At 35.8% G+C, this 27,845-nt stretch overlaps 1 protein-coding gene across 2 annotated transcripts; it reads left to right on the top strand.

The window, feature by feature from the left end:
- Positions 1-904: 904 nt before the first annotated feature.
- LOC105339656 (attractin-like protein 1) lies at positions 905-27,420 on the top strand. Of its 2 annotated transcripts, none has more exons than XM_011445303.4 (28): positions 905-1,138; positions 4,247-4,444; positions 4,699-4,827; positions 5,212-5,384; positions 5,529-5,685; positions 5,972-6,065; positions 6,534-6,756; positions 7,002-7,185; positions 7,338-7,492; positions 7,617-7,701; positions 8,516-8,592; positions 8,851-8,994; positions 10,220-10,341; positions 11,265-11,427; positions 18,721-18,921; positions 20,191-20,388; positions 20,558-20,632; positions 20,883-20,948; positions 21,095-21,188; positions 21,477-21,529; positions 21,695-21,789; positions 22,504-22,573; positions 22,676-22,830; positions 22,987-23,045; positions 23,340-23,418; positions 23,634-23,759; positions 24,001-24,154; positions 25,026-27,420. In XM_011445303.4, exons 1-28 carry the CDS (start codon positions 933-935, stop codon positions 25,121-25,123), a joined length of 3,633 nt encoding a protein of 1,210 aa, XP_011443605.3. In that variant the 5' UTR covers positions 905-932; the 3' UTR covers positions 25,124-27,420. The 2 variants fall into 2 exon arrangements, with proteins under 2 accessions (XP_011443605.3, XP_011443613.3); XM_011445311.4 differs by lacking the exon at positions 11,265-11,427 and adding an exon at positions 12,242-12,395.
- The last annotated feature ends 425 nt before the right edge of the window (positions 27,421-27,845 follow it).

A 27,845-nucleotide genomic window follows, 5' to 3' on the forward strand; every position in this document is an offset into this window, starting at 1 on the left:
TCAGTATTCAGAGTCAGAATATTTTAACCTGACTTTAAGAATGGTTTTGATTGTATGTTTTTAATGAGGCCTGCTCTTTTTCGTCATTTAGAAAGAAGGAACATTCAGGTAATATAATTTGATCAATTTCTCTGACTATATTCATTATGTACAGTACTAGTTTTGGCATTATTCTTCACGAATTCGGAATTGTATAGGTGAGACATCACAGTTTTTGTTTCCACGTGTTTCTTTCTACTATTCAGTCAAAATGCCATAGGCTCGCCGCTGTGTCTTACCTGTCTTTCTAGAAAAGCATGAAACAACGCCATAGGCCGTGTCTAACCTGTCTTTATGGAAAAGCAAAATTGTTCATTCATTAAATTGTTTCATATAAAGAAGTTCGGTGATAAGAAGTTCAGTGACAAAGAATACCAAAAATAACGCGGGTTATGTATTTTTCTGCAATGTCGCCACCTTTATATCCCGAATGAATCACCAAGGACCAATACATTTTTTTCGGAAATGAATGCATGTGATATAGACCAATCCATGCACACTTTACAAAAGTTATGTCCCATGGCAGCCATCTATGGGAAAAACCCAATCGATTTCTCCAAGTAGCCTTTGTAGAACGTTTAGAGATTCATAGCTTTGTCATTTGACATTAAAAATCCTTTTCAGTTGTGTATTTTGATTGCCCTAAGATGGGGCAACACACATATCGAAAGAATAAATTAACTTCCAAAAGAATCACATACCACCCAAATGCTTGGTTGCTTAAAGAAGAAAAAAGTTTGTTTTTCCCTTTTGGCCATTGGGTTGACCCCGCATAGGGAAACAACCTTTGCAAATTTTGGATTGGACTATTCGTTTAAAATTTTTATTTTTCCCGCCATTACCACTGAGTTTACATCTTCCGGTTTGACGATTTCCTGTTTGATGATTACAAGATGGCGGACAAAGAGAAAGGGAAGATGCCATCTAGTGTAGTTTTTACGTGTTTATTTCTGTTAGTCCTCTTAGTTCAGACAATATACACAGAAAAGGATACATGTACATCGTCTAACTGTGTGGAGGGAAGATGTATGAACGGAACATGCGAGTGTGACACTGGTTGGGCTCCTCCACAATGTAAACATTGCATGGGAATAATCAGGTAAGTCGTGGAAATATGTCAGGTACGCTGGTGTAGTGGTTTCACGTTGGATATACTTTGTGTTTTATAGAGAACCTCTGTTTATGTTTCGGAGATGTGTGTAGCATAGTTATTAGTATGTCGTGAAGTACAGTATATCGGTATTAGCTGATATACATGTATCATGTATGACTGACAGTTGAACACAGGGAATTTGTTCATTTTATTTACTTGGTATTCTTTGTCACTGAACTTCTTTTCACTGAACTTCTTGATATGAAACAATGAATGAACAAGTTTGCTTTTCCAGAAAGACCGTTAAGACGCCTATGGCGTTGTTTGATGTTTTTGCTCCACTGTGATGGCCAGTCAATACACTAAAGTTATCTATCCTAAGTCACAGGATATTTATGCAGTACGTTTTCCTGAACTGTTCAGTTTTCATAAACACCTCTTGGTTCAAATGATTTTCATTCAACAAAGCAAAAAAATCTAAGGATATTTTGCTCCTTTGAAACAATTCTGCTATCTTGATAGTTTGACCAAAAGCTATTAATAATGTTAGGTTTGTGGAAACAACAACATTGAAGTACTCAGATGATAATTTGAAATAATTGTGAGAGGTATTCCATGGAACTTCCAAATAAGTTAATGTCTGATTTTTATATTTTTAAATCCCCATTTAGAGTCTTGTCAGTTTCTTAGGGTAAATAAGAAATAAAATGCCAATAAAGAATTGTCAATTTTTTTCATAATCAATTTCAATTGTACTTATTTGACATACATGTGTATTTTCATTAAAAATCATCCTTATTAAAAATTCAAGTGCCTGAAAAGGTAAACTCCATGAGAGTGTACCAAAGAAGAGTTAGATCTTGATTATTTCACTTTATGCCTCTCTTTGGGTTTTTTTAAGTAAAAATGAATCATATCAATCAGCTAAGTAATTTAGTACCAATACTTTATTTAAATGAAACTTCATCAAAAATATATCGTTCATTTATAATTTAATTAAATGCATTGATTTTTCATTTTTGTGCTTTGGCATTTAGATAGAGTGATATTAAATTCATGCATCAAGGAAATTTAAATTTTTTTACCTCTGAAAGGATTGAGTTTATTCCTAACTATGGGACCATCATTATGCACATTCTCCGCTTACCATTCCTGTCATGTCAATAACAATGACAGACCATGGAAAACCATTTTTACAGACAGATATTAAAATCTTAGTTTTGATTTTGAGATGAAACTGTACCACAAATTTTTTTCTTTTTCTTCTGCATTCTTTTCTGGAAATAATGTTTTGTCTTTATATACTTTTCATGCTTTTTGAGCCCCTTAGTTTTGGTAAGAAATTATTAATAGACAATTACATGAGTATAGATAATCAGTCTGTTATTTCAATCCATATAGTATTTTATTGAGAACTTTCAAATTGATTCTGCTGATCTTGACTGGAAACCGGTTGTAATATACATAGTTATGTATTTACAAGCAGTGTGTACAACTGCTCCCAATGATTGTTTTCTAAAACAAATCTTAACTAGAAAGTTAAACTAAATGCTACATGTATACATTTATTAAGATCAAGTATAATACTGAAATAGACATGAAATTCTAGAGAGAAAAATTAATTGTCTAACTAAAGCTGGAATCCTCAGTTTCTCTGTCTCTTCCTTCAACAGATTTATAGAGACAATACAAATTCATGTAATTAAATGAAAGAGAACACCTGATATCTGAAGTAAACATCTGTGGATGTTTTACTACCTGAAGTGGTTTCTGTATAAATTGATGGGATTATGGCATAAAGCTATCATACAATATTGGGTGAAGCCATGTGAAGACTTGCTATCCTATCGCCAGGTACAGAGAGTGTCCTCCAACCAGTGAAATAATGATTCCCACTATTTTTAAGATCTCACTATTTAATCAATATTGAAAATTGTAACCAGAAATTTCTTTCAACCAAATGCATCTGTGATGTTTGCAAAATAGTTTTTTCCTCAGTATGTACATTCATACACCAGTCATAGACAGTGTGTTGAAATACAGAGGGTGTTAAATCAGTAGGTATAGAAGAGGGTACAAGGTTACTGTTAGCCTGCTTCCTGTTGGTAAAAATTTACAACGAAGACTTGAACAGTAAATTACAATAAGGTAGTAAATCCTGAGGCAGCTGACTTTCCCATGATATCATGGCCCCATGGCATTTATATTACTTTATGATTTCTTTTTTAACATTGCTTGCACTTCATTTTTAATCATTATTGTCAATATTGATTAATAAGTTTAATCAAAGCAGTAGATAATAATGCAGAGTACCAAGAACACCGACTCATCAATATCAATAAAACACTTGGATGTAATTGAAATTTAGTGCGGTGTTTGTATCCCTGTTGCAGAGAGCAATAGTATTGGAATTGATAGATTTCTTCTTTGTTCTGTGGGTGTCTATGTTCTCTCATCTTAGTTGAAATGATAGAGCTTGTCGCAGTAGTTTTATCAAGTCAGCTGTTTACTTTATTCACCTCCAGATTTTATAAATCTTTTCAGTTTTTCCTCTTCTACTTAAAAAACACCACAGATATTGGCTCTTTTCTACCTGTGGCTTCTTGATCACAGAGTATCCCACGCCTGTAAAATATACACATTGTGTGACTTCATGTTTATTCATTTGATCAATATGATTTTGTTAAATTATACAACAATAAAACAACATATATTATGGTAAACATATGTGGTAAACTTTATGTTTATTCAGGGGTCTCATTAAAAGTCAGTCCCTGACTTGGCTTTAGGGGTCTTGTTGAAAGTCAGTCCCTGACTTGCCGTTATTCACAGTGCTGCGTGGTCAATATTTTTATAACTATAAGAATTAACATGTACACATCTAGATGGGAGAGGGTAGTTGGTGATATATTGCTTGACTGCAGGGAAATGTTTGATACTGGCACATCTAGTTTAGGAAATATCTTACAAGATTATAACTTGTCTAATTACAATACAACTTGTCGAGCTTTACAACCTTTCTCAGCATTTGGACTCAATGTGTGATTTGTTCATGCCCTCTATTGCACGGATTAAAGCTTCACCATGTCTGACAGTTTGACTTTGTGTTGACAGATTACAGAACGCGGAGGGAATCATCTCGGACGGGCACAGTAATTACACCGAGGACAACAAGTGTATGTGGCTGGTGGACACCGGACAGAACCAGTCCCTGTGGTTCCAGTTCCACCAGTTCTCCACCGAGTGTGGATGGGACCACCTCTACATCTACGACGGAGACTCCGCCTTCGCTCCTTTACTGGCAGCTTTCAGGTATATACTGGTAGTACGGACATTTTCCTCTCAATAACATGTTTCTAATAGGAGGGATGTTACAGTCTTCACTGCTTTTAAATTGGTTAGTACAATTTCAGTCACACCATCTCCATTTTGTTAAAGCATTTCAGATTAGTTAGTTTCAATGGTTTTGTGTAGGAGGAAAAATAAAACATAAAAACAATAGTGTGGGAATTATGTGGAACCAAGATTGTTTTGTTACTGTAGATATTTTGTATATTTTTTTGCAGTGGTCTAATACACAAGGATTACACAACAACCAATGAGCTGCAGGAGATTAGAACTACCTCAGGGAAAGCTTTCCTGTATTTCTACAGTGATGCAGCATACAACATGTCAGGCTTCAATATTACCTACAGGTGAGATATTCAGTCAATTTTAAATAAATAATACTATTACTGTAAATTCCTAATTTAAAGCGAGGAGTTAATATCCGCGTAAAATCGCGAGAAGCCGGTCTCGTGAATTCTAAAAATTCAGTCAATTTTAAATAAATAATACTATTACTGTAAATTCCTAATTTAAAGCGAGAAATTAATATCCGCGTAAAATCGTGAGAAGCCCGCCTCGTGAATTCTAAAATCTCACTACATGAAACTATGATAAAATTTCTGCATTCGCGATTTGATGGAAAATCGTTGAATTGCAGAATTAAGTACTCGCATAAAATAAGAAGCTTCTTTTTTTAAATTTGTCCAAACAATGTACATTGTAAATATTATGCCATGTTTTACCCCCACCAGGAGTGGAGGTTGCCCTAAGAACTGTTCGGGACAAGGAGACTGTTCTGGGGACACATGTACTTGCCACCCAGGGTACAAAGGGAAGGACTGCAGTGACATTGTCTGTCCCAACAACTGCTCACAAAATGGAAACTGTATCAACGACCAGTGTGAGTGCTTCCAGGACTTCAAAGGTCAGTTACAGCCAATCTGGTCACTAACAAATAAAATCAATCATGATTGATTTGTCAAAGTAACTCTCTCTCTCCCTCTCTCTCTCTCTCTTTCTCTCTCTTTCTCTCTCATCCTGTGTTATACTTCAATGCTTGCGGTTCCAGGTGAGGACTGCAGTTTGACATCAGATAAGGCTTCCTGGCAGCAGAGATTTTTACAGAAGGACATCCTGGCCAGGGTTTCGTCAGGGGCAGCTGTTGTTGGGGAGGACGCCTTCCTGGTTGGGGGATACTCATTCAAACCACTAGACTTCCTTGTCAAGTAAGAAATGACTCATGAAGTCAATGCAAAAACTACTTCCTCTTTTATGAATTTCACTTGAGGGAGTATTTATACTTTAAAGGTATATAAATATCTCTCCAAGAAAATTGTTAAAACATTTAAAGGACATATATCATGATCAAAAAGTTGGTCAATTTGATCTAAATATAAATCATGATAAACTGAATAGCCTTGAAATAAAATTGCTGTATGAGGTGAAATTACATTTACAGTATATCAGAATCATATCTAGAACAAGATTTAATGGCTTTCTTCTCTCTAATAGATACAAGATGGCATCTGGTGACCTTGAGGTGATAACTCCAGTGTCGACAGAAAACCCTGCCCCTCGCTACGGTCACTCCGTGGTGGCCTATCAGGTGAGATCTTCAGCCTACATCTAATCTATTGTCAGATGGTGTAGCAGAACACCCACAATGATACCTATCTTTTTTAAATAGGTTGTATCTTTATATCTTCCATATAATAAATAAAAAATTAGTATTTGTTGAATCAGCTGTAGTTTAATGTGTGGATTTGCAGAACATTACATACTGATTTACAAAACGAATTCTTAATGTTAAACATACATGTATTTTAAAGATGCTGCAAGTATTAAACAAACCAAACTGTAGATGATGAGATTAATTTGCAGAACAAATTGTACATGTTAAACTTTACAGAACAAACTGTACATGTTAAACTTTACTTTACAGAACAAACTGTACATGTTAAACTTAACTTTACAGAACAAACTGTACATGTTAAACTTAACTTTACAGAACAAACTGTACATGTTAAACTTAACTTTACAGAACAAATTGTACATGTTAAACTTAACTTTACAGAACAAACTGTACATGTTTGGTGGAGTTGAGGGAAATGAAACATCTAAAGACCTGTGGACCTACAGTACTACAGCCAATACTTGGTCAGTACAGCGCTACACCAGTACTGTTCCAATGGGAGTGGCAGGTCATACCGCTCACATTATCAGGGGCGTCATGTATGTCTTGTTTGGCTACAGTCCTATATACGGCTACCAGAACAGAATCCAAGAATACAATATAGGTAAAGCTTTACAGATTAATGAATTTGCAAGCTATAATAGTAGACAAATTTGAAAGCAATAGTAAAGGGCGCCTGCTAGTAAAAAAAAAAAAAAGAATCCAAAGGAAGACTTTAAAGCTGAATGTTGAGATAAGGTGCATTGTATTTTCTAGATTTATCTGTAAGGTCTCTTTGTTGATATAAAACTCTGACTACAGAAATAAATGTGATTTGATGTGTTCTAAGCTTGATTTATTGATTGACAGCTAACGATAGTTGGACTGTTCCAAAGACCAGGGGAGCCCTGGTGCAGGGAGGCTATGGACACTCCAGTGTGTACTACCCGGCCACAGACAGGATCTACATCTACGGAGGTTACCACGCCCGCAGTACCTCAAACTACGACCTCACCGACCAACTCTTCTCATTCGAACCCTCCAGCAGGATCTGGTATGTGGGGATGTGTTTCCATGGACAAGTGTACATTTGTGCACATATTATGCATAGATAAAATGTTTGTTATCAACCAGTGCACTTAACACTTAATAATGAATAAGCAAATTAGTTTACATAATCTCTATTGAGATTTGTTTGGTTGACAGGATCAAGTTACGCAGTAACCAGCTCCCCCGTTATCTGCACACGGCCGTCATCGTGGACGGGATGATGATTGTTTACGGAGGGAACACCCACAATGACACGTCCATCAGCCTGGGGGCCAAGTGTTACTCCCCCGACCTCCTCCTCTACGACATTCGTAAGTAAACGCCCAATCTGTGACTGATTACTGGATTTGTTTTATCTGCTTAAAAATACCTTTTCCTGTTTATAAAAGCAGATCTTGAGATAGTTTATGATCTCTGTGTGTTCTCTTGTTTCAGATTGCAACAAATGGTCCCAGCTGGATTCATCAGAGCTGAACTTGCACGGGGCGCGCTATGGTCACTCAGCGTTGACTCTAAATAGGTCAGTTGTCTATAATAGAATGTTGTTGTTTGCAGTTAACCCCATATAGGATGTGGTGCTTACTTGCTTAGATGTAGTGTGAAAAATGTTGAAATATTTATTTATATGAGTGTGCATATGTATAGTTTTTACAACTTTTAAAGTAATGATCTCTAAACCAGACAGTAGTTTTGTAGTTTACCAGTCGACGGTTTGATAGATTGTCGAAAGTGGAAACATTTTATATTGTGTTAAGACTGTTTCATTTTATAGTTAAAGGGACATGGTCACGATTTTGGTCAAATTCTATTTTTCTGTTTTTATTATTTACAATGCTTTAGGAATGCATTTCTGATGATCAAATGAAATTTGAGAGTTGTTGTAGAGTTATAAGCAAGATATATGGCTCACAATTCTCTGTCATGTTAACAAGGCTTGTGCCCTGTTTTTTTTTTACATAGGTTCATTATACCAATTAAAAATCATTTTCAACCTGCTTTGTCTATGTTGTAATTCATTTTAAGCATAAATAAATAGTTCCTAACGTTTAACACATTCATTTTAGGTTTAAAACTGGAATTTTTAAATTTCAACATTCAAAATGTAAACAAAAGCTTTGTTTACATGGCAAGAATTGTAAGCTTTGTAACTTGCTTATAACTCAACAAATGACACTCAAATTCTGGTTGCCTATTATAAATGCCTTACTAAAGCATTGTAAACATTAAAATCGAAAAAATAATTTTTGACCAAAATCGTGACCATGCCCCTTTAAGTGTTTACATTTTAGTGTAAAGTTCATTGCATCATGAATTGTATGTTCTGTACATTTCAGGAATGGTGGGACTGAGGTGGTAGTGATTGGTGGATTCAGTGGAATCATGGAGGACAACGCCCTGCTCTTCTCACCAGGTGAGCTTACCTGTCCTATGTCATATACATCTGTGTTAACAGACCCTGTTGAAATCAGCGGGACACTGTGTCCTATTTAGATTTATTGAAATTTGAAGTGTTTGGTGGACTTCTGAAATCAATATGGTCATAAAAGGATGTTGGAAATGAGATTATAGACAAGCAGATAACCCAATTATGAGTGCCAGTCAACTGCAGGAAATGTAACTGCAGGAAAGCTTTCTGTGAATTGATCAGTGAGAGATGTTTATGTTGTAGGCAACTGTTCGTACCATTCATCAGAAGTGGAGTGTGAGGGCTCTGTACAGGGGAGGTCCTGTGTGTGGAGGAGTGGTCGATGTCTGGCCTTGTCTGACCTTGATCCCAGTGACACTGGAGAGAGGTCATGTGATCCGTCAGAAGGTAGGTATCTGCTCAAAGTCAGAATAGGTGCCAGAATCTCAATCCATGAGGAGTGAATAGCTATACAATATACTGAGGACTTAAATGTAAAGCATATTTGTGTCATGAAAAATCACCATTAATAAATGAATCCATGCTGACTTATACGACTTAAACCAATATTATTTTTCTTTTATTCTCCTTTATAAATCCATTCAATACTTTCCAAATGAAAGCTGAATACTATGTACTGGTAAATAACAACACATTGTGTGGAATTAGCAATGACACGCTGCAGCTATTTAATATTTGGCATATTAAATGTACACATACATAATTATGGCATAAAGTTGGATCACATGATTTATTTATTTTAATAAAACAATTCTGAAAATTTAAACTTTCCGCTGTACGTGTCGTCCTAAACTGGTATTTAACACCTGAGCAATTCTTTATATAGCCTTGCTAATAAACTGGTTCTTAAGAACCAGGTGACACAAACAGGTATTCAAATGAAAACCTTATATTTCCGGATAATTAATTCATTATTATACCAAGTAGAAATTGATTTCTGTCTTATTCGTCCCTCAAACAAAAGAAATCATATTTCTCCAACTCATTGGATAGATAGAGGGATAAGATGTTGGGATGCAATGAAGAAATCTAGTTTTATCTTTGAAGTTTGTGAGGTTTAAACCCCCCCCCCCCCCCCCCCCCCAAAATCACTTTATAATATATTGTTATACTTTCATGTTAAATACTGAAATCTGATTGGTTAAGACGCAGTTAATAATATTTACTTGTCAAGTAAGAAATGACTCATGAAGTCAATGCAAAAACTACTTCCTCTTTTATGAATTTCACTTGAGGGAGTATTTATACTTTAAAGGTATATAAATATCTCTCCAAGAAAATTGTTAAAACATTTAAAGGACATATATCATGATCAAAAAGTTTGCTTCGCGTCGGTTGACAATGGTTTTCTCGGGGTGTCAATTTCAACTGTCTTAAAAATTTTAAAAAAGACATTCAGTATAACAAAATAAATAGTGCCTGTTTGGGAGGATAACAGTTGAAATTGACACCCCTCGAAAACCATTGTCAACCTCCGCTTCGCGTCGGTTGACAATGGTTTTCTCGGGGTGTCAATTTCAACTGTTACCCTCCCAAACAGGCACTATTTATATAATATTACATGTGATCTTTATCACTTTATATATAATATTACATGTAATCTTTGATTCAGGTCAGGAGGAGATATGTAAATCTTTCAAGTCGTGTCCAACTTGTTTGTCGACGGCCTTTGGGTGTGTGTGGTGTGGAAAGACATGTGTAAAACAAGACAACTGTACAAACTCGGAGCTTATGGTACGACAAATCAGTCGCTTTGTGTTTCTTTGGTTTATGGCATAGTAATGTTAAAAGTATTAAAATGTTGATATTTGCTTCTTGAAATGGATAAAGTTTATTGAAAGGTAACTAAAAGGATTTTATTTTTTATGATGGTTTATTATAATATTGAACAATTAACTACTTAGTTAATTATTGGTTCCTTATATTTATGATATGTAAATGGGCTCCAGAAGAGTAACACAGAAAGAGCTTGATGTTGTTTTTATTGTTACATTTAGAATATGTGTAAACCAAATACAGAAAAAGGCAATAGATCAATTCTATCAATCCAAGTTGCTCTATTTACAGAACAATCTCATTTTAAATGCATTACAGTATCCTAAGAATCTAGCTTATATTCAACTCTGTAGATTATTTTTTTGATGTTTTTTTTTTTGTTTGAAGTCTTGTCAACATTTCGCACAAAATATTAATGCATTGGTTCTCGGCAGGAGATGATTACTCCTCTAGGCACCTGATCCTACCTTTATCTTTATAGAGGTCCGTGTTGCTCTGCTTTGAATTTGTATTTCACTATATAGATTTTTAAGATGATTGACAGTTTGTTATTGTCATTTTTCATGACAATATCATATGTTCAAAATGAAAATGAAGCAGGCAGGTATTTTATTTATTACAAAATTTGCACAGGCAAAGAAATTAACCTTTGTCTTTTAAATTGAGTTAATCCCCGTTTTCGAAATGGCAATAAAACATATCAATGTGGTCACAATTAACCGATGCCTGAGAATCAATACATTTTTTTTTTTGGCCTTATGCTCTGATTTTTATTTGGTCTGACTCATTTAGATATCTGTTGTTGCACATTTGAGCATGCTTTTCACACTCTTTGGTTGCTGTATTTTGATTTGATGCTTGTTTTTCCGTTGTCTCCTTAGAGTCCTAATAGTGCTGACAATCTGACTGAATGTTCCTATCAGACAGAGAAGCCCTGCCCTGAACAACATAAATGTCAAGGCTGTAATTCTTTCCCTGATTGTCAGTGGGGAACCGACCGCTGTGAATCTGTTGAGGACCCAGAAAAGAACAAAAGTTCAGCTGGTTAGTACAAACAAAGTTCTGGCTATAATGTCAGTATACTCGTCAGTCGCTATCTGGATGTATGATATACTAAAGATATGATCAAGTCACATACATTTATAAAGGAAATGTAAGCAATGGATGGTAGATGGAATAATATACAGGTGTTAGTATAGAAGAAGATACATCTTTAAGAAGTTGCTTCTTTAAGGAAATTACATTCAGGGGCTAGAATTAACTGATATAAGTTCCTTACAAAAGATTGCTAGAAGCTAGGCTGTTTAGTATTCTTTAGATGATAATTAACAGCCAGAGTTTTTTCAAACAAAAATTATCTGTAGGAAGGTTATCAACATACTCACACAGCTGGTTTCTATTTTCCTACTCAGTAATTTCTTTAATATTTCTGTGGTAAATCAATTCCCTTAGTGAACAATAAATTACCTAAGTGGTAAAGCAATTAACTAAGAGGCAAGTTGTTTGGAAGTTACTGTAGATAAAGTTTGTTAAACCAAACAATGTTAAGAAAGTTATTGCACAGTGCTAATAACCTCTATAAATTAGCGTTAAGAACCTCCTAGATCTACATGTGTTGTGTTTGGTGCATGAGTTTTGATTTTGTGGTGTTTTGCATGATTGTCAAAGACGTTTAACTTAATGTATAGCCTTAGAGCTGAGAAAACTGACTGAAATCAGACCATTTAGGTGCAAACAAATCAACCCTTTTTAAAGAGCGGAACAGTTCTGCTGTTCCAGATTTGTTACTCTTCTGAAGTCCATGGTCCCAAGACAGACTCGTCGAGGGTCTCTCTGTACATACAACACTTGTTTATAGAGTACCTCACATCAGGCTCACCTCTGTCCCCCACAACATAGCAGCGCCTGTAACCTCAACCACAACTGTGTGGCCTGTGTGCAGCTCAGGACCTGCAAATGGAACCAGACAGCTCGAGAATGTCAGAGTAAAATACACACCACAGGATCTCACTGTAAGAGTACATAGAATGTCAGAGTGAAATACACACCATGGGATCTCACTGTAAGAGTACATAGAATGTCAGAGTAAAATACACACCATGGGATCTCACTGTAAGAGTACATAGAATGTCAGAGTAAAATACACACCACAGGATCTCACTGTAAGAGTACATAGAATGTCAGAGTGAAATACACACCATGGGATCTCACTGTAACAGTACATAGAATGTCAGAGTAAAATACACACCACGGGATCTCACTGTAAGATACATAGAATGTCAGAGTAAAATACACAGCACGGGATCTCACTGTAAGAGTACATAGAATGTCAGAGTAAAATACACACCACAGGATCTCACTGTAAGATACATAGAATGTCAGAGTAAAATACACACCACGGGATCTCACTGTAAGAGTACATAGAATGTCAGAGTAAAATACACAGCATAGGATCTCACTGTAAGAGTACATAGAATGTCAGAGTAAAATACACACCATGGGATCACACTGTAAGAGTACATAGAATGTCAGAGTATAAAATACACACCACGGGATCTCACTGTAAGATACATAGAATGTCAGAGTAAAATACACACCATGGGATCACACTGTAAGAGTACATAGAATGTCAGAGTAAAATACACAGCATAGGATCTCACTGTAAGAGTACATAGAATGTCAGAGTAAAATACACACCATGGGATCACACTGTAAGAGTACATAGAATGTCAGAGTATAAAATACACACCACGGGATCTCACTGTAAGATACATAGAATGTCAGAGTAAAATACACACCATGGGATCACACTGTAAGAGTACATAGAATGTCAGAGTAAAATACACAGCATAGGATCTCACTGTAAGAGTACATAGAATGTCAGAGTAAAATACACACCATGGGATCACACTGTAAGAGTACATAGAATGTCAGAGTATAAAATACACACCACAGGATATCACTGTAAGAATACATAGAATGTCAGAGTAAAATACACACCATGGGATCTCACTGTAAGATACATAGAATGTCAGAGTAAAATACACACCACGGGATCTCACTGTAAGAGTACATAGAATGTCAGAGTAAAATACACACCACAGGATCTCACTGTAAGATACATAGAATGTCAGAGTAAAATACACACCACGGGATCTCACTGTAAAAGTACAAAGAATGTCAGAGTAAAATACACACCATGGGATCTCACTGTAAGAGTACATAGAATGTCAGAGTGAAATACACACCACAGGATCTCACTGTAAGAATAGATAGAATGTCAGAGTAAAATACACAGCACGGGATCTCACTGTAAGAATACATAGAATGTCAGAGTAAAATACACACATGGGATCTCACTGTAAGAGTTCATAGAATGTCAGAGTGAAATACACACCATGGGATCACACTGTAAGAGTACATAGAATGTCAGAGTAAAATACACAGCATAGGATCTCACTGTAAGAGTACATAGAATGTCAGAGTAAAATACACACCATGGGATCACACTGTAAGAGTACATAGAATGTCAGAGTATAAAATACACACCACAGGATCTCACTGTAAGAATACATAGAATGTCAGAGTAAAATACACACCATGGGATCACACTGTAAGAGTACATAGAATGTCAGAGTAAAGTACACACCACGGGATCCCACTGTAAGAATACATAGAATGTCGGAGTACAGTACACACCATGGGATCATACTGTAAGAGTACATAGAAAGTCAGAGTAAAATACACACCACAAGATCTGACTGTAAGAGTACATAGAATGTCCGAGTAAAATACACAGCACGGGATCTCACTGTAAGAATACATAGAATGTCAGAGTAAAATACACACATGGGATCTCACTGTAAGAGTACATAGAATGTCAGAGTGAAATACACACCACAGGATCTCACTGTAAGAATAGATAGAATGTCAGAGTAAAATACACAGCACGGGATCTCACTGTAAGAATACATAGAATGTCAGAGTAAAATACACACATGGGATCTCACTGTAAGAGTACATAGAATGTCAGAGTAAAATACACACCATGGGATCACACTGTAAGAGTACATAGAATGTCAGAGTAAAATACACAGCATAGGATCTCACTGTAAGAGTACATAGAATGTCAGAGTAAAATACACAGCATGGGATCTCACTGTGAGAGTACATAGAATGTCAGAGTATAAAATACACACCACAGGATCTCACTGTAAGAATACATAGAATGTCAGAGTAAAATACACACCATGGGATCACACTGTAAGAGTACATAGAATGTCAGAGTAAAGTACACACCACGGGATCCCACTGTAAGAATACATAGAATGTCGGAGTACAGTACACACCATGGGATCATACTGTAAGAGTACATAGAAAGTCAGAGTAAAATACACACCACAAGATCTGACTGTAAGAGTACATAGAATGTCAGAGTAAAGTACACAGCACGGGATCTCACTGTAAGAGTACATAGAATGTCCGAGTAAAATACACAGCACGGGATCTCACTGTAAGAGTACATAGAATGTCACAGTAAAATACACACCACGGGATCTCACTGTAAGAATACATAGAATGTCACAGTAAAGTACACACCATGGGATCACACTGTAAGAGTACATAGAATGTCAGAGTAAAGTACACAGCATGGGATCTCACTGTAAGAGTACATAGAATGTCAGAGTAAAATACACACTGCAGGATCTCACTGTAAGAGTACATAGAATGTCACAGTAAAATACACAGCACGGGATCTCACTGTAAGAGTACATAGAATGTCAGAGTAAAATACACACCATGGGATCTCACTGTAAGATACATAGAATGTCAGAGTGAAATACACACCATGGGATCTCACTGTAAGAGTACATAGAATGTCAGAGTAAAATACACACCATAGGATCTCACTGTAAGAGTACATAGAATGTCAGAGTGAAATACACACCATGGGATCTCACTGTAAGATACATAGAATGTCAGAGTAAAATACACACCACGGGATCTCACTGTAAGAGTACATAGAATGTCAGAGTAAAATACACACCACAGGATCTCACTGTAAGAGTATATAGAATGTCAGAGAAAAATACACACCATGGGATCTCACTGTAAGAGTACATAGAATGTCAGAGTAAAATACACACCATGGGATCTCACTGTATGAATACGTAGAATGTCAGAGTAAAATACACACCACGGGATCTCACTGTGAGAGTACATAGAAAGTCAGAGTAAAATACACACCACAGGATCTCACTGTAAGAGTATATAGAATGTCAGAGTGAAATACACACCACAGGATCTCACTGTAAGAATAGATAGAATGTCAGAGTAAAATACACAGCACGGGATCTCACTGTAAGAATACATAGAATGTCAGAGTAAAATACACACATGGGATCTCACTGTAAGAGTTCATAGAATGTCAGAGTGAAATACACACCATGGGATCACACTGTAAGAGTACATAGAATGTCAGAGTAAAATACACAGCATAGGATCTCACTGTAAGAGTACATAGAATGTCAGAGTAAAATACACACCATGGGATCACACTGTAAGAGTACATAGAATGTCAGAGTATAAAATACACACCACAGGATCTCACTGTAAGAATACATAGAATGTCAGAGTAAAATACACACCATGGGATCACACTGTAAGAGTACATAGAATGTCAGAGTAAAGTACACACCACGGGATCCCACTGTAAGAATACATAGAATGTCGGAGTACAGTACACACCATGGGATCATACTGTAAGAGTACATAGAAAGTCAGAGTAAAATACACACCACAAGATCTGACTGTAAGAGTACATAGAATGTCCGAGTAAAATACACAGCACGGGATCTCACTGTAAGAATACATAGAATGTCAGAGTAAAATACACACATGGGATCTCACTGTAAGAGTACATAGAATGTCAGAGTGAAATACACACCACAGGATCTCACTGTAAGAATAGATAGAATGTCAGAGTAAAATACACAGCACGGGATCTCACTGTAAGAATACATAGAATGTCAGAGTAAAATACACACATGGGATCTCACTGTAAGAGTACATAGAATGTCAGAGTAAAATACACACCATGGGATCACACTGTAAGAGTACATAGAATGTCAGAGTAAAATACACAGCATAGGATCTCACTGTAAGAGTACATAGAATGTCAGAGTAAAATACACACCATGGGATCACACTGTAAGAGTACATAGAATGTCAGAGTATAAAATACACACCACAGGATCTCACTGTAAGAATACATAGAATGTCAGAGTAAAATACACACCATGGGATCACACTGTAAGAGTACATAGAATGTCAGAGTAAAGTACACACCACGGGATCCCACTGTAAGAATACATAGAATGTCGGAGTACAGTACACACCATGGGATCATACTGTAAGAGTACATAGAAAGTCAGAGTAAAATACACACCACAAGATCTGACTGTAAGAGTACATAGAATGTCCGAGTAAAATACACAGCACGGGATCTCACTGTAAGAGTACATAGAATGTCACAGTAAAATACACAGCACGGGATCTGACTGTAAGAGTACATAGAATGTCCGAGTAAAATACACAGCACGGGATCTCACTGTAAGAGTACATAGAATGTCAGAGTAAAATACACACCACGGGATCTCACTGTAAGAATACATAGAATGTCACAGTAAAGTACACACCATGGGATCACACTGTAAGAGTACATAGAATGTCAGAGTAAAGTACACAGCATGGGATCTCACTGTAAGAGTACATAGAATGTCAGAGTAAAATACACACTGCAGGATCTCACTGTAAGAGTACATAGAATGTCACAGTAAAATACACAGCACGGGATCTCACTGTAAGAGTACATAGAATGTCAGAGTAAAATACACACCATGGGATCTCACTGTAAGATACATAGAATGTCAGAGTGAAATACACACCATGGGATCTCACTGTAAGATACATAGAATGTCAGAGTAAAATACACACCACGGGATCTCACTGTAAGAGTACATAGAATGTCAGAGTAAAATACACACCACAGGATCTCACTGTAAGAGTATATAGAATGTCAGAGAAAAATACACACCATGGGATCTCACTGTAAGAGTACATAGAATGTCAGAGTAAAATACACACCATGGGATCTCACTGTATGAATACGTAGAATGTCAGAGTAAAATACACACCACGGGATCTCACTGTGAGAGTACATAGAAAGTCAGAGTAAAATACACACCACAGGATCTCACTGTAAGAGTATATAGAATATCAGAGTAAAATACACAGCACGGGATCTCACTGTAAGAGTACATAGAATGTCAGAGTAATAAACACACCATGGGATCTCACTGTAAGATACATAGAATGTCAGAGTAAAATACACAGCATGGGATCTCACTGTAAGAGTACATAGAATGTCAGAGTAAAATACACACCACGGGATCTCACTGTAAGAGTACATAGAATGTCAGAGTAATAAACACACCGCGGGATCTCACTGTAAGAGTACATAGAATGTCAGAGTTAAATACACAGCATAGGATCTCGCTGTCAGATTGTCAGTCAAAAATTTCATTGTAAGTCTGTATTTTGTCCCAGTTTATCACTTCATTCATTTTTTGAAGAAAATACACATACCGGTACGTATTCAAGGACTACAATTGAAATCAATTCAAGTAAATGAAATTCAAGTTTTTTCATTGAAATATCATCTCTTTTTGTCAGGAGGAAATTAACAAGAACAAAAACAGATTTCTTACGTAGATTTATAATGGAAAAAATCATATTAATTTTTCCATTTGGAAATTCTTAGCACCTCTCAAACAATTTTTCCACATTATCATGACAGTTCTTTGACATCTTTCATATTGTTTCAATGACATCAGTGTATGATCCCTGTAGACTTAAGCACATATTTATCAGGTAGGAAGCAGGCACACAGATTTAGCGGATGCTTTGTGGAATTTCCTGTGGTCTTGTGTTGCTGATATGCCTTGTCTTCTAGTGTACTGTATTACATGTACTGATAATCTCAGGGTTACTCAGGATCAGAGATGCTATAAAACATTTCAAAAAAATGAAATAATGAAGTAAACTTATATCATTTAGGATAATATATTTGAACGTTTATTGGAGCTGGTTACACTTTTCTTTTGAAAGATTCTTTCCCTGGCATAGATACCCGTAATATTTGGATGTTGATCACAACATATCAAATAGGCTAATTCCTGGTATAAATATTGTTATTATGTTATTCAAATTAATACCTGGATTTTCCTATGAACTGATGATTACCGTCTATGATTTCTTTTCTTCCTGTTGTGTTAGATACGTTCAACGACCTTGATGACCTCAATAAGACATCGTGTCGGACCCCCTGCTACCTTAAAACCGACTGTGAGAACTGTACTTCGTCCAGTTGTATGTGGTGCAGTAACCAACAGAAATGTGTGGAGACCAACGCTTACGTAGCCACGTTTATCTATGGACAATGCATGGAGTGGACGACAGACAAATCAAAGTGTCCTTGTAAGTACAACTACAGAAAACCTGTCTACTGAACTAGATAAGCGTCATATATTAAATGATAATGCTAAACTGAAATACCTTTGATCTAAATATCTTTATTGTATGCTTGTACCTTATTTTCACTGAGGTGTAAGAAAATCCTATATGTCTATTTTTTTGTGAATTTATAAAAGACCAAAAATACCTGGAAATAGATGAAAAATCTTTCTTAGAATTCATAATTGTTTTCCTCAATGTTATGATTTTTAAAAAAGTCAATGACTAATACATGTACCATAAACTACCAATGAGGCATTGCCAATGTGGATAAAGCTTTATTTAAGGAGGCCGACTTTAGTTTGCATTGCGCATGTTTTTGCGCATTCTAATATACCGGTAATACATTTGATTTATACTTCTTATGAATTTTTTTCGATATCATTTATAAAATTGAACACAATAAACAAAATACAGATAAAAATATTTAGATTTTTAAAGGAAATCTTTATTTTTAACACGATTTTTACGTTGTGTGGTAGGGGAGCATTGCCATTGTGCTTTTATGACGTTATGATAAAATGAAGCTTGTAGGAGTACATTATAAGAAATAACATAAAAGAAAAAGCAAAAATTGTACGCTGTTGAAATTTTATATACAGAATGATGCTATCCTCGAGGACATTGTCCTCATTTTTGGAATGAATCCATTATACCATTCATCATTCGTGATGATCCAAATATATAGCTAAGTTTGGTGCATTTTAATATTTTGAGATGGCCCCCACTAAAAACCAGACGATAGAATTTTGTGTTTTTTACATATAAGGTAGGAAATGATATTACTAATCATATATAACAATTTGAGAAAAAAAGCTATTGTAGTATTTTTTTAAAACTGCTTTGATGTGCGGAAAATGACAGTTTCCTATATATTCCTATAGTAAATGTACCTCTATTTTGAGATGGTCCCTAAAAAGAACCAGACGGTCAATTTTCATGAACCTTCGCAAATAAACTAGAGTTGGTTTAAATTACATATGGTTAAAAAATAAAGAGTTATGCTATTGTAGTTTTTCCGCAAAAAAAACCCAAATCGGCCTCCTTAAGTGTAGGCATTTTTAAGGAAAGATTTTTTACCTAAATTTTTTTGCATATTAATCAGATGCTCATAATTGCTGACAGAAAAAAGTTCTAGATATACAGTACTTAGGCTGATGGTTAAAATAATCGTCACAGAAATGTTTTGACAAACTATGTTTTTAAAGAAAAATTATTTGTGTCCCCTTATAGCCACTCGATGCTCGGACCTTCACTCCTGTAAAGACTGTCAGTCAAACCCATTGTGTGGTTGGTGTAACGACCCCAGCAACACAGGGATTGGTCGATGTGTGGAGGGCGGAGCCTCAGGACCTGTCAATCAAACCAATCACCAGATGACAGACCTCAGTATATGTCCAATCAGTCAGTGGTACTTTGTGGACTGTCCAGGTGGGTGATACTGACCTTAATCTGTGTGATAATTTGATACATCATTTAATGAGTGGAACTGTTCACTGGTGATGCTGTCATCATTCAGTTGCTTAAAGTCTATGTAGACAACCCTGTTATAAGGCTCAGTGAGAGTTTTTAAACTAACAACTCCCATTGAATGTTTCAGACTGCCAGTGTAATGGACACAGCACCTGTTTAAACGTGACTGGAGAATGTGACAGCTGTCAGAACATGACAGAAGGTAAGAGTCCAACATTTAAAGCTACAGCAGGTAAAAAGTTTCTTCATTTCTGGCCCCATGGACCTAAAAACTCAAGTGAATTTACCTTTGATTTCAGTCTCACTTTTATACTGTCTATGAAAATATAGCGAAAAAGTGAGACTGAGATAAAAAGAGAACTTGTATAAGGATTATGGTTCCAGGGTCTGTTCTTTTGTTATTGATTGCACTAAAGATTGAACATATTCAAAGTTGACTCTATCTATTACAGGAAAGAATTGTGAGGTGTGTATGTACGGCTACTTTGGTGATTCTACCAATGGAGGACAATGTTCCCGTGAGTAAAATTGACGTCTCAATAAGTGAACTATTAACAAGAAAGTCAATTGAAAACAAAATGCAGAATAGGCCAAGAAACATTAGAACCTTATCTAGATACAAACCCAGTGGTTCTTAAGTTAATGGTTACAATTTGTTTTTCAGCATGCCAGTGTAATGGTCAGGCAGACAGCTGTGACAACAAGTCGGGGGCGTGTTTCTGTAGGACCAGAGGGGTGGTGGGGGACAACTGTGACAGGTAAACATCCACCGTACTGTTCAGATTCCCCGTTGTTGTGTTCAACCAAGATTTAATGCAGTTTATATAAATTTGAGCTATGTTCAATGCTATACTTAAATAAATGTTATAAAGTTGTATGTCAATGAATACACAATCTAATCAGTCACCTTGTGGTGGTCGTTAATTATGCATAGGCTGAAATGGGGGAGGGGTTTTCATCAGGAAGAAATGCTTTAGGTTTATTCATTTATGTGACATGTAATTTATAAATAGTATGAGCTTTAAGAATTTTTCTTTTTATTACAGATGCGATGAACCACACAAATACTTTGGGAATCCTAAAACTGGAACATGTTATTGTAAGTTCAGCAGATTTGTTCATTAATGGCACTTCAGAGTATTGTGTTCATATTACTTTACACCCAAGTAGACAATTTTTTGTGTTTTTTGAGGCAAAGTTATAGAAATTGGGTGAGGCTATAGTAAATATGGCAAGTTAATATCATATAATTACAATATTACAGATAACCTGGTGACAGACTACCAATTCACCTTTAACCTTTCCAAAAAGGAGGACAAACCATACACTCAGATCAACTTCATGAACATCCCCTCCTCGGTGAGATAAGTCAGCCGACAAAATCCAACATCTTGTTCTCAGGAAGAGATTCCTATCTAAACATTTGTTAAACCTCAAAAAGACAAATCTGTCTGTAGAACTCAAAATCATATTTACATCAACCAAAACCTATCATCATGTCTTTCAAAAGACAAGTCTATAGATTCTTAACAAAACATTTAAACTTTAGAAAAAAAATCAAGTTTGTAGAATCTTAACTTTTCATATTGTACTCCAAAATACTGTGGAATCATTAGATTTCGTGGTGGCTCAATTTTCGTGGAATTCGTGGCTACCCCTCACCCACGAATTAACATCCTCCACGAATAGAGAAATTAGGACTATAAAGTCATATTTCCTTTTGTAAGTATCCGAGAATACACGAAATTACATCCCAACGAACTTGTAAAATTGTAGCAATCCACGAAAATTGGCCCAAACGAATTTTAATGATTCCACAGTAACAATCTAACCTAACATCTGAGCCAGATAAGTATAATTCTAGAGCCATCATCTTATCATCCCATCCACGGTATAAGTCTGTCTCTAAAACCTCATCATCAAATTAAGTGTTGCTCTGCAGCAGAGATTTGAAAGGTTTCCTTTAACTTTTGTTAACAAGTCCCCACCTCCCTATCCCAACATTGAATGCAGTAAATTCTAGTCACCATATTTTAATTTGTTAAATGAAAAAACCATTTTTTCTTTTTCCAGAGTGAGAGGGATGTTGACTTCAAAGTGAATTGTTCAGGGGTTGCTTACTTGAATATAACAATGAAAAAAAGTAAGTCTGAATTAGAACATCATAGGAAAACTAATGGGAGAATAATGTGTTTGACTGATTTCTGTTTTTGTATTAACTGTACGTATGTGTGTCTGTTTGTAGAATCCCAGGGGGACAGAGAGACGATCATTGTCCAGAAACACTCGTGTAACTACTTCCGGGCCAAGTTTGACCACGGCGAGTATTCCTTCGGACCGGAAGAGAACACCACCTTTCTGGTTTATGTTTACGGATTTAAAACTCCATTTTGGCTCCAGGTTTGTACATGAACACACCTTAATTAAATATTCAAGTTTGTACATCAATTTGTAATTATATATAATTATGTAGACCAATACAAAATCGGAAAATTTAGTTTAGAAAGATTAACTTGTAGTTTGATGTATTTTGATAGTTTCTCTGGATATTTTCAGATCTCCTTTTCCCAGTTTGCCAAGATAGACTTGGTCCATTTCTTTGTGACATTTTTCAGGTAAAAAATTCATCTTAAAATTTCACAAACTAGAAACGGATGCAAAGGTCTTTAATAACAAGAGCTTTTGTTTGTTTACATTGTTCAAGCATTGAAACTGCATTAGTGGGTTAGATAATTATAGCACTTTCCTATATCAGTTCAGTTTTTTATTAACTTTAAGCTATACAGCTTATCAGTACAATAAATATAAACAATATACACGTACAGTATATATACTGCGGAAACATTAGAATTTGTGTTGGCTCAATTTTCGTGGCACTCGTAAATCAACAACCTGGTTGCTCTTTTCAGTTGTTTCCTGTCCTTGCTCATCATCGCGGCGGTCCTGTACAAAATAAAACACAAGTACGACAACTACCGCCGGAGACAGGTCAGTCATCTGTATATAGACTTCAGTAAGGACGGTCCATAATAATCCTGAATGATGATGACTCTTATGTGTTTTATCTCTTCTCAGTTATAATTTAGTGGGTTTATAAGGAAGAGATAACTTGAAGTCTGGTCAGTAAAGTGTCACAGACAGTGGCTAAAGAATTCAAAGACATCAGAAATTAGATATACAATTCTCTTTTTCCTTATTTTTAGCGTATGATGGTAGAAATGGAAGAGATGGCTAGTCGGCCATTTTCCTCCATCACTGTGGAGATAGACAGGAAGTACAGTCAGATTGGAGCCGAGAAAAAAGAAACGGATCTCAGAAAACGAAAAAAGGTAAGCTTCTTGCAGATAAGATTTCAAAAATTAATTTTTGTTGTTGAATCATATTATTTTACAGTATTTTAAAACCAGTTTACATGCTAATTCACTATGGCTAGTTGCATATTAATGATTAACAAGCACTGAATCATAAATGATAACGTTATATCGGTTAAAACTAGTTTACATAGTAATCACTCTTGCTAGCTGCTTCATGTACTGAAGTATATTTTAGACCTTAACTTTATATTTCCAGACCAGCTCAAAACCGAGTCAGATAGCTTGTGAGCCACTGCACCACCAAAAGGCGGCGATCATGTCGCTGATAGTACAGCTACCGACCGGTGAGGATGAATGGACGCCTAATGGAGCCTCAGGGGTAGCCATAGCTAGTGCACTAGTGACTGTGGGTAAGGGATTTATTTTAGTTTACCTGTCAGACTTGGGGTAGGTGGCCTGTTCAGGTGTAATACAAGTTTGGGTCAGGTTGTAAGGACAACCTTGTGTTGTAATGTCTTCCTCTTCAGCCATGTAAACCATATACAGTGGAGCCTCAGTTATCCGGACGCTTTCGTTCCCAAGTCCAATCATCCGGATAGGTGAAGCGTCCGGATATCTGAAATGAGTCTATTGTTGTCATGAATGATAATGTATTTGTATACAATGGCTCCCAGTGTTGATACTAGGTTTTTTTGCCTTTTATACCATATAGCAACACATGCTAGAGTTGTCTGTTTATATGAATGTTTTTAGATATAAAGAACTCTGCTTTATTTTATTATTTTGTCATGAAATATTAACTGGACAATAATGATAACCAAATCTAGCTAAATTCTTTGTGTCCAAGTGTGATATGTCTGTGATACACTGTTGTTCGCAATTTTCCAATTTTTGAAAGTGATTTGGCAAGTCAGTGTGTTTATACAAGCTACTCATGAGGGTCTAGCACGTAAAAAAGGTGTGAAACTTAATTGTCAGGGGTAATCTTTTGTACTGAGTAGGGTATTCTCAAATTTTACCGTCCGGTTAAATCAGTGTTTTGTGGTAAAAACAGACCGTCCGGATCCGGAATGCGGAATTCCGGATAAATGAGACAAAATAACGTACAAAAAATATGTTCCCAAATAAAATCGTCCGTAAACTGAAGCGTCCGGTTATCTGGCGTCCGGATATCTGAGGCCCCACTGTATTGGTATTAAAGTTTTACAAATTAGAATACACTTGTTGTTGCCAAGAGCATACTGAACAGAAAATAAAAAAATTTCATCAATTATATTGCAGGACATCATCGAAAACAGAGTTTGGAGCACGGAGGGAAAGGGGACAAAAGTAAACACAAGAAAGTTCTGTTTCCTGGGACCCAGGATGTGTGCGTCTAGTCCATTCTCTAGGGTCCACCCCTGGTGTTCTCAGGGAGTGGCTATTATTCTGGTGATGAAAAGGGAGTTGTGATTGTGCATTCCTATGAAAACTATTTAAACAAAAAATACAAGGTGCTATTGTTTGAATACATAGACGCTAGCTATATCGGTTGAACAATGCAATGTTACTTAAATCTATTGTATCAGAGTTGTTTTCTGTGATGTGTTGATGGATCATTACTTTTGTATCATTCCTATTGTGACTCAGAGACATTGTATTCTCTATCCATGCTGTAAAACCAGTGATGGAATGAACAGATGTTTGCTTATTATCTTTGTGGCATTTCTTTTATCCAATCAGTGGTATTTACTCTAATATCTTTTTCTTTTCTTGAGATCTGCTAAATTAATAATTTATACCATATATTTACAAAATGCAAAGCAGCTGGAATGATTAAGATTTATAGCATTTAATTGAATTATTTCCTGTTCTTTTCCGTAACACGTCGGACTAGTCAGTTGTCCCTGTCTCTTGTGAAGGTCCTTCTTTCTGTGATATTTTTACCTTGTTAACTTTTAGACATCATGTTGTACATACTGGTCTCTGTTTTTATTGTTGTAGGGGGTAGATATTCCCCTCACTGTTATGTGCTGCTTCAACTGGGGCTGTTGTCCATAAAGGGGACTAAGTCATACCCCATGTTTGTAAATACACCATGGAAGTTAAGATACTTTTGTCATTAGTGCTGTCAATTCATTGTACATATTATTTTCTCACATACAAGGTCACATGGACCTTCAGAAAACAAGCAAATTTCTTTTTTCTTTTGAGTCTTTTTAATCATACATATCATTTCACAAACATTATCTCCAGGGTTTAGATTTAATCTGACAAATGTGCAGCAATGAAAAATAATCTTGAATTTAATGGTTCCCTCCATAGGGATCTTGTATTGTTGTAGTCTGCAGCAATATGAGTACATTATTAAATATACATGTGTATATAGTAGTTTCTTTTCTTAATATAGTCCCTGTCTATAACATTTTTTCAAAAGGCCAAATAGACCAAAGTTCACTGTATAGGTTATTATGTAATCAAATTTTGTATGATTGTATGAATAATTTATTGATTTCAGAATGAATGTTAATCTCGGAGAGAGAGAAATAGAGAACGGTTTTAAAATGCATATCATTTTTATTGTAAATAACTAAGTACTTACTGCTATATGTATATATGTATGTGACAAGACGCATTATATAAACTAATATGATGACCCATAGAAAGATGTCATTATCTTAAGGTGTGCTCTTTTTCATATATTTTTCTTAATAATGACCTTCTACATTAATGTAAACAATTTTCACCCTGATTTATTGTAAAAGCAGGTCTTTTTTATGAAATTTATCTTCAATTTCTTGTCATTGTTCAGCCGTTGTTGACCTTGTGTTACTTATATAGTAAAGTTATTTGTTTTCCCTGAGGCTTGTACGGGGCATTTGTTTCACAATGATGTATGAACAAACAACAGATTTAGAAATCCAGAGTTGTTCCACAACAGCCACTGTAAAAACTAGCTTGGTCTCTTTCTTATTGTATTCTTCCTGTGCAATTCAGTGCATCAAAATCTGTATATTTTTGGTGAATATAATATCATCAGGGATTCAAAAATTTGATGAATGGTAATCTATAGAAAATGTTGCCGATTTTGAGGGAGGCTTGTATTTGTGTATAACTGAGACTTTTACTGGGTCTGTGAGAGAATGGTGGGATATGTGAGAATGGGCAGAACTTTGTGAGAAATTATTGCTATCATTGAAAACCAACGCCAGTACTGACCATGGGCGCCTTCTGGAGATCTCTGTATCAACTAATTTAGATCTAATTTACACAATAGAAAACTTGTATAAGTTTACAAATTAATGTTTGAGAGACTCCATTTTAGAAAAAAAAGTAAAGCAGTCAATCAATACAATCTGATCCCAACAGGAATTTAATTCTTAATTGTGGATGATCCAATGGGAATGAGGCACAATAAAGATGAATTCAGTAATTGGTCCCTGGTCCGTAGGTCTACAGTGATGGATCGTAGCATGTAAGAGACTAGCTGCAGAGCTGTAGCTCCAAGTCTGAAAAAATTTGAGTGGATGATCCAGGTCTACAGACCTGCAGCTAGAGAGAGAGAGAGAGAGAGAGAGAGAGAGAGACTGGTGAGCTAGAGATTGTATGTTCTTATTGTACTTGTTTGTTGTTCAGAAGTTCATTGGTGAAATGTGTGTAGTCTAAAAAACCATACAAAATAAACTGAAAACATCTCGCTCTTTGTTCTTAGTTATCAATGGAGACCCAGTCTTTTTAGTTGAAGCACAATATAATGGGTATTATAAATGCCAAATATACATTGAAAGGATGTAACAGAAATATTAACCAATCATTGTTGTTTATCCTGCAACTCCCCCTTGCATTGACTGTAACCAAATACATGAAAGCAATATTTGGTCAGTGCCTTAATACATGTATAGCCTTGTGCATTTATCTCGCATTCAAATGCAATGTGACGTCATCTTTCTTGCTTTATTTACGTCATGGTTTCATCTGCAGATTTTTAACAAAATTTGCCAAAATATGTTTGAGACATAAATTGTAAAATTATGTTGCAGGATAAACAAATACATAACTGTCTTTTAAAAAAATGTAAGTGATACTTGGACTGGGGTTGAAAATGTGAAGAGGGCTCAGCAA

The sequence above is a fragment of the Magallana gigas genome, chromosome 8 (assembly GCF_963853765.1).
Source record: "Magallana gigas chromosome 8, xbMagGiga1.1, whole genome shotgun sequence".
Lineage (NCBI taxonomy): Eukaryota > Metazoa > Mollusca > Bivalvia > Ostreida > Ostreidae > Magallana > Magallana gigas.

Excerpts from the sequence above, each read along its gene's own strand:
- LOC105339656 (XM_011445303.4), top strand. The coding sequence starts at position 933 with ATGGCGGACAAAGAGAAAGGGAAGATGCCATCTAGTGTAGTTTTTACG. Across the intron at positions 10,342-11,264 it reads GTACAAACTCGGAGCTTATG|AGTCCTAATAGTGCTGACAA; the intron begins GTACGACAAATC and ends TTGTCTCCTTAG. Across the intron at positions 18,922-20,190 it reads AGACAAATCAAAGTGTCCTT|CCACTCGATGCTCGGACCTT; the intron begins GTAAGTACAACT and ends GTCCCCTTATAG.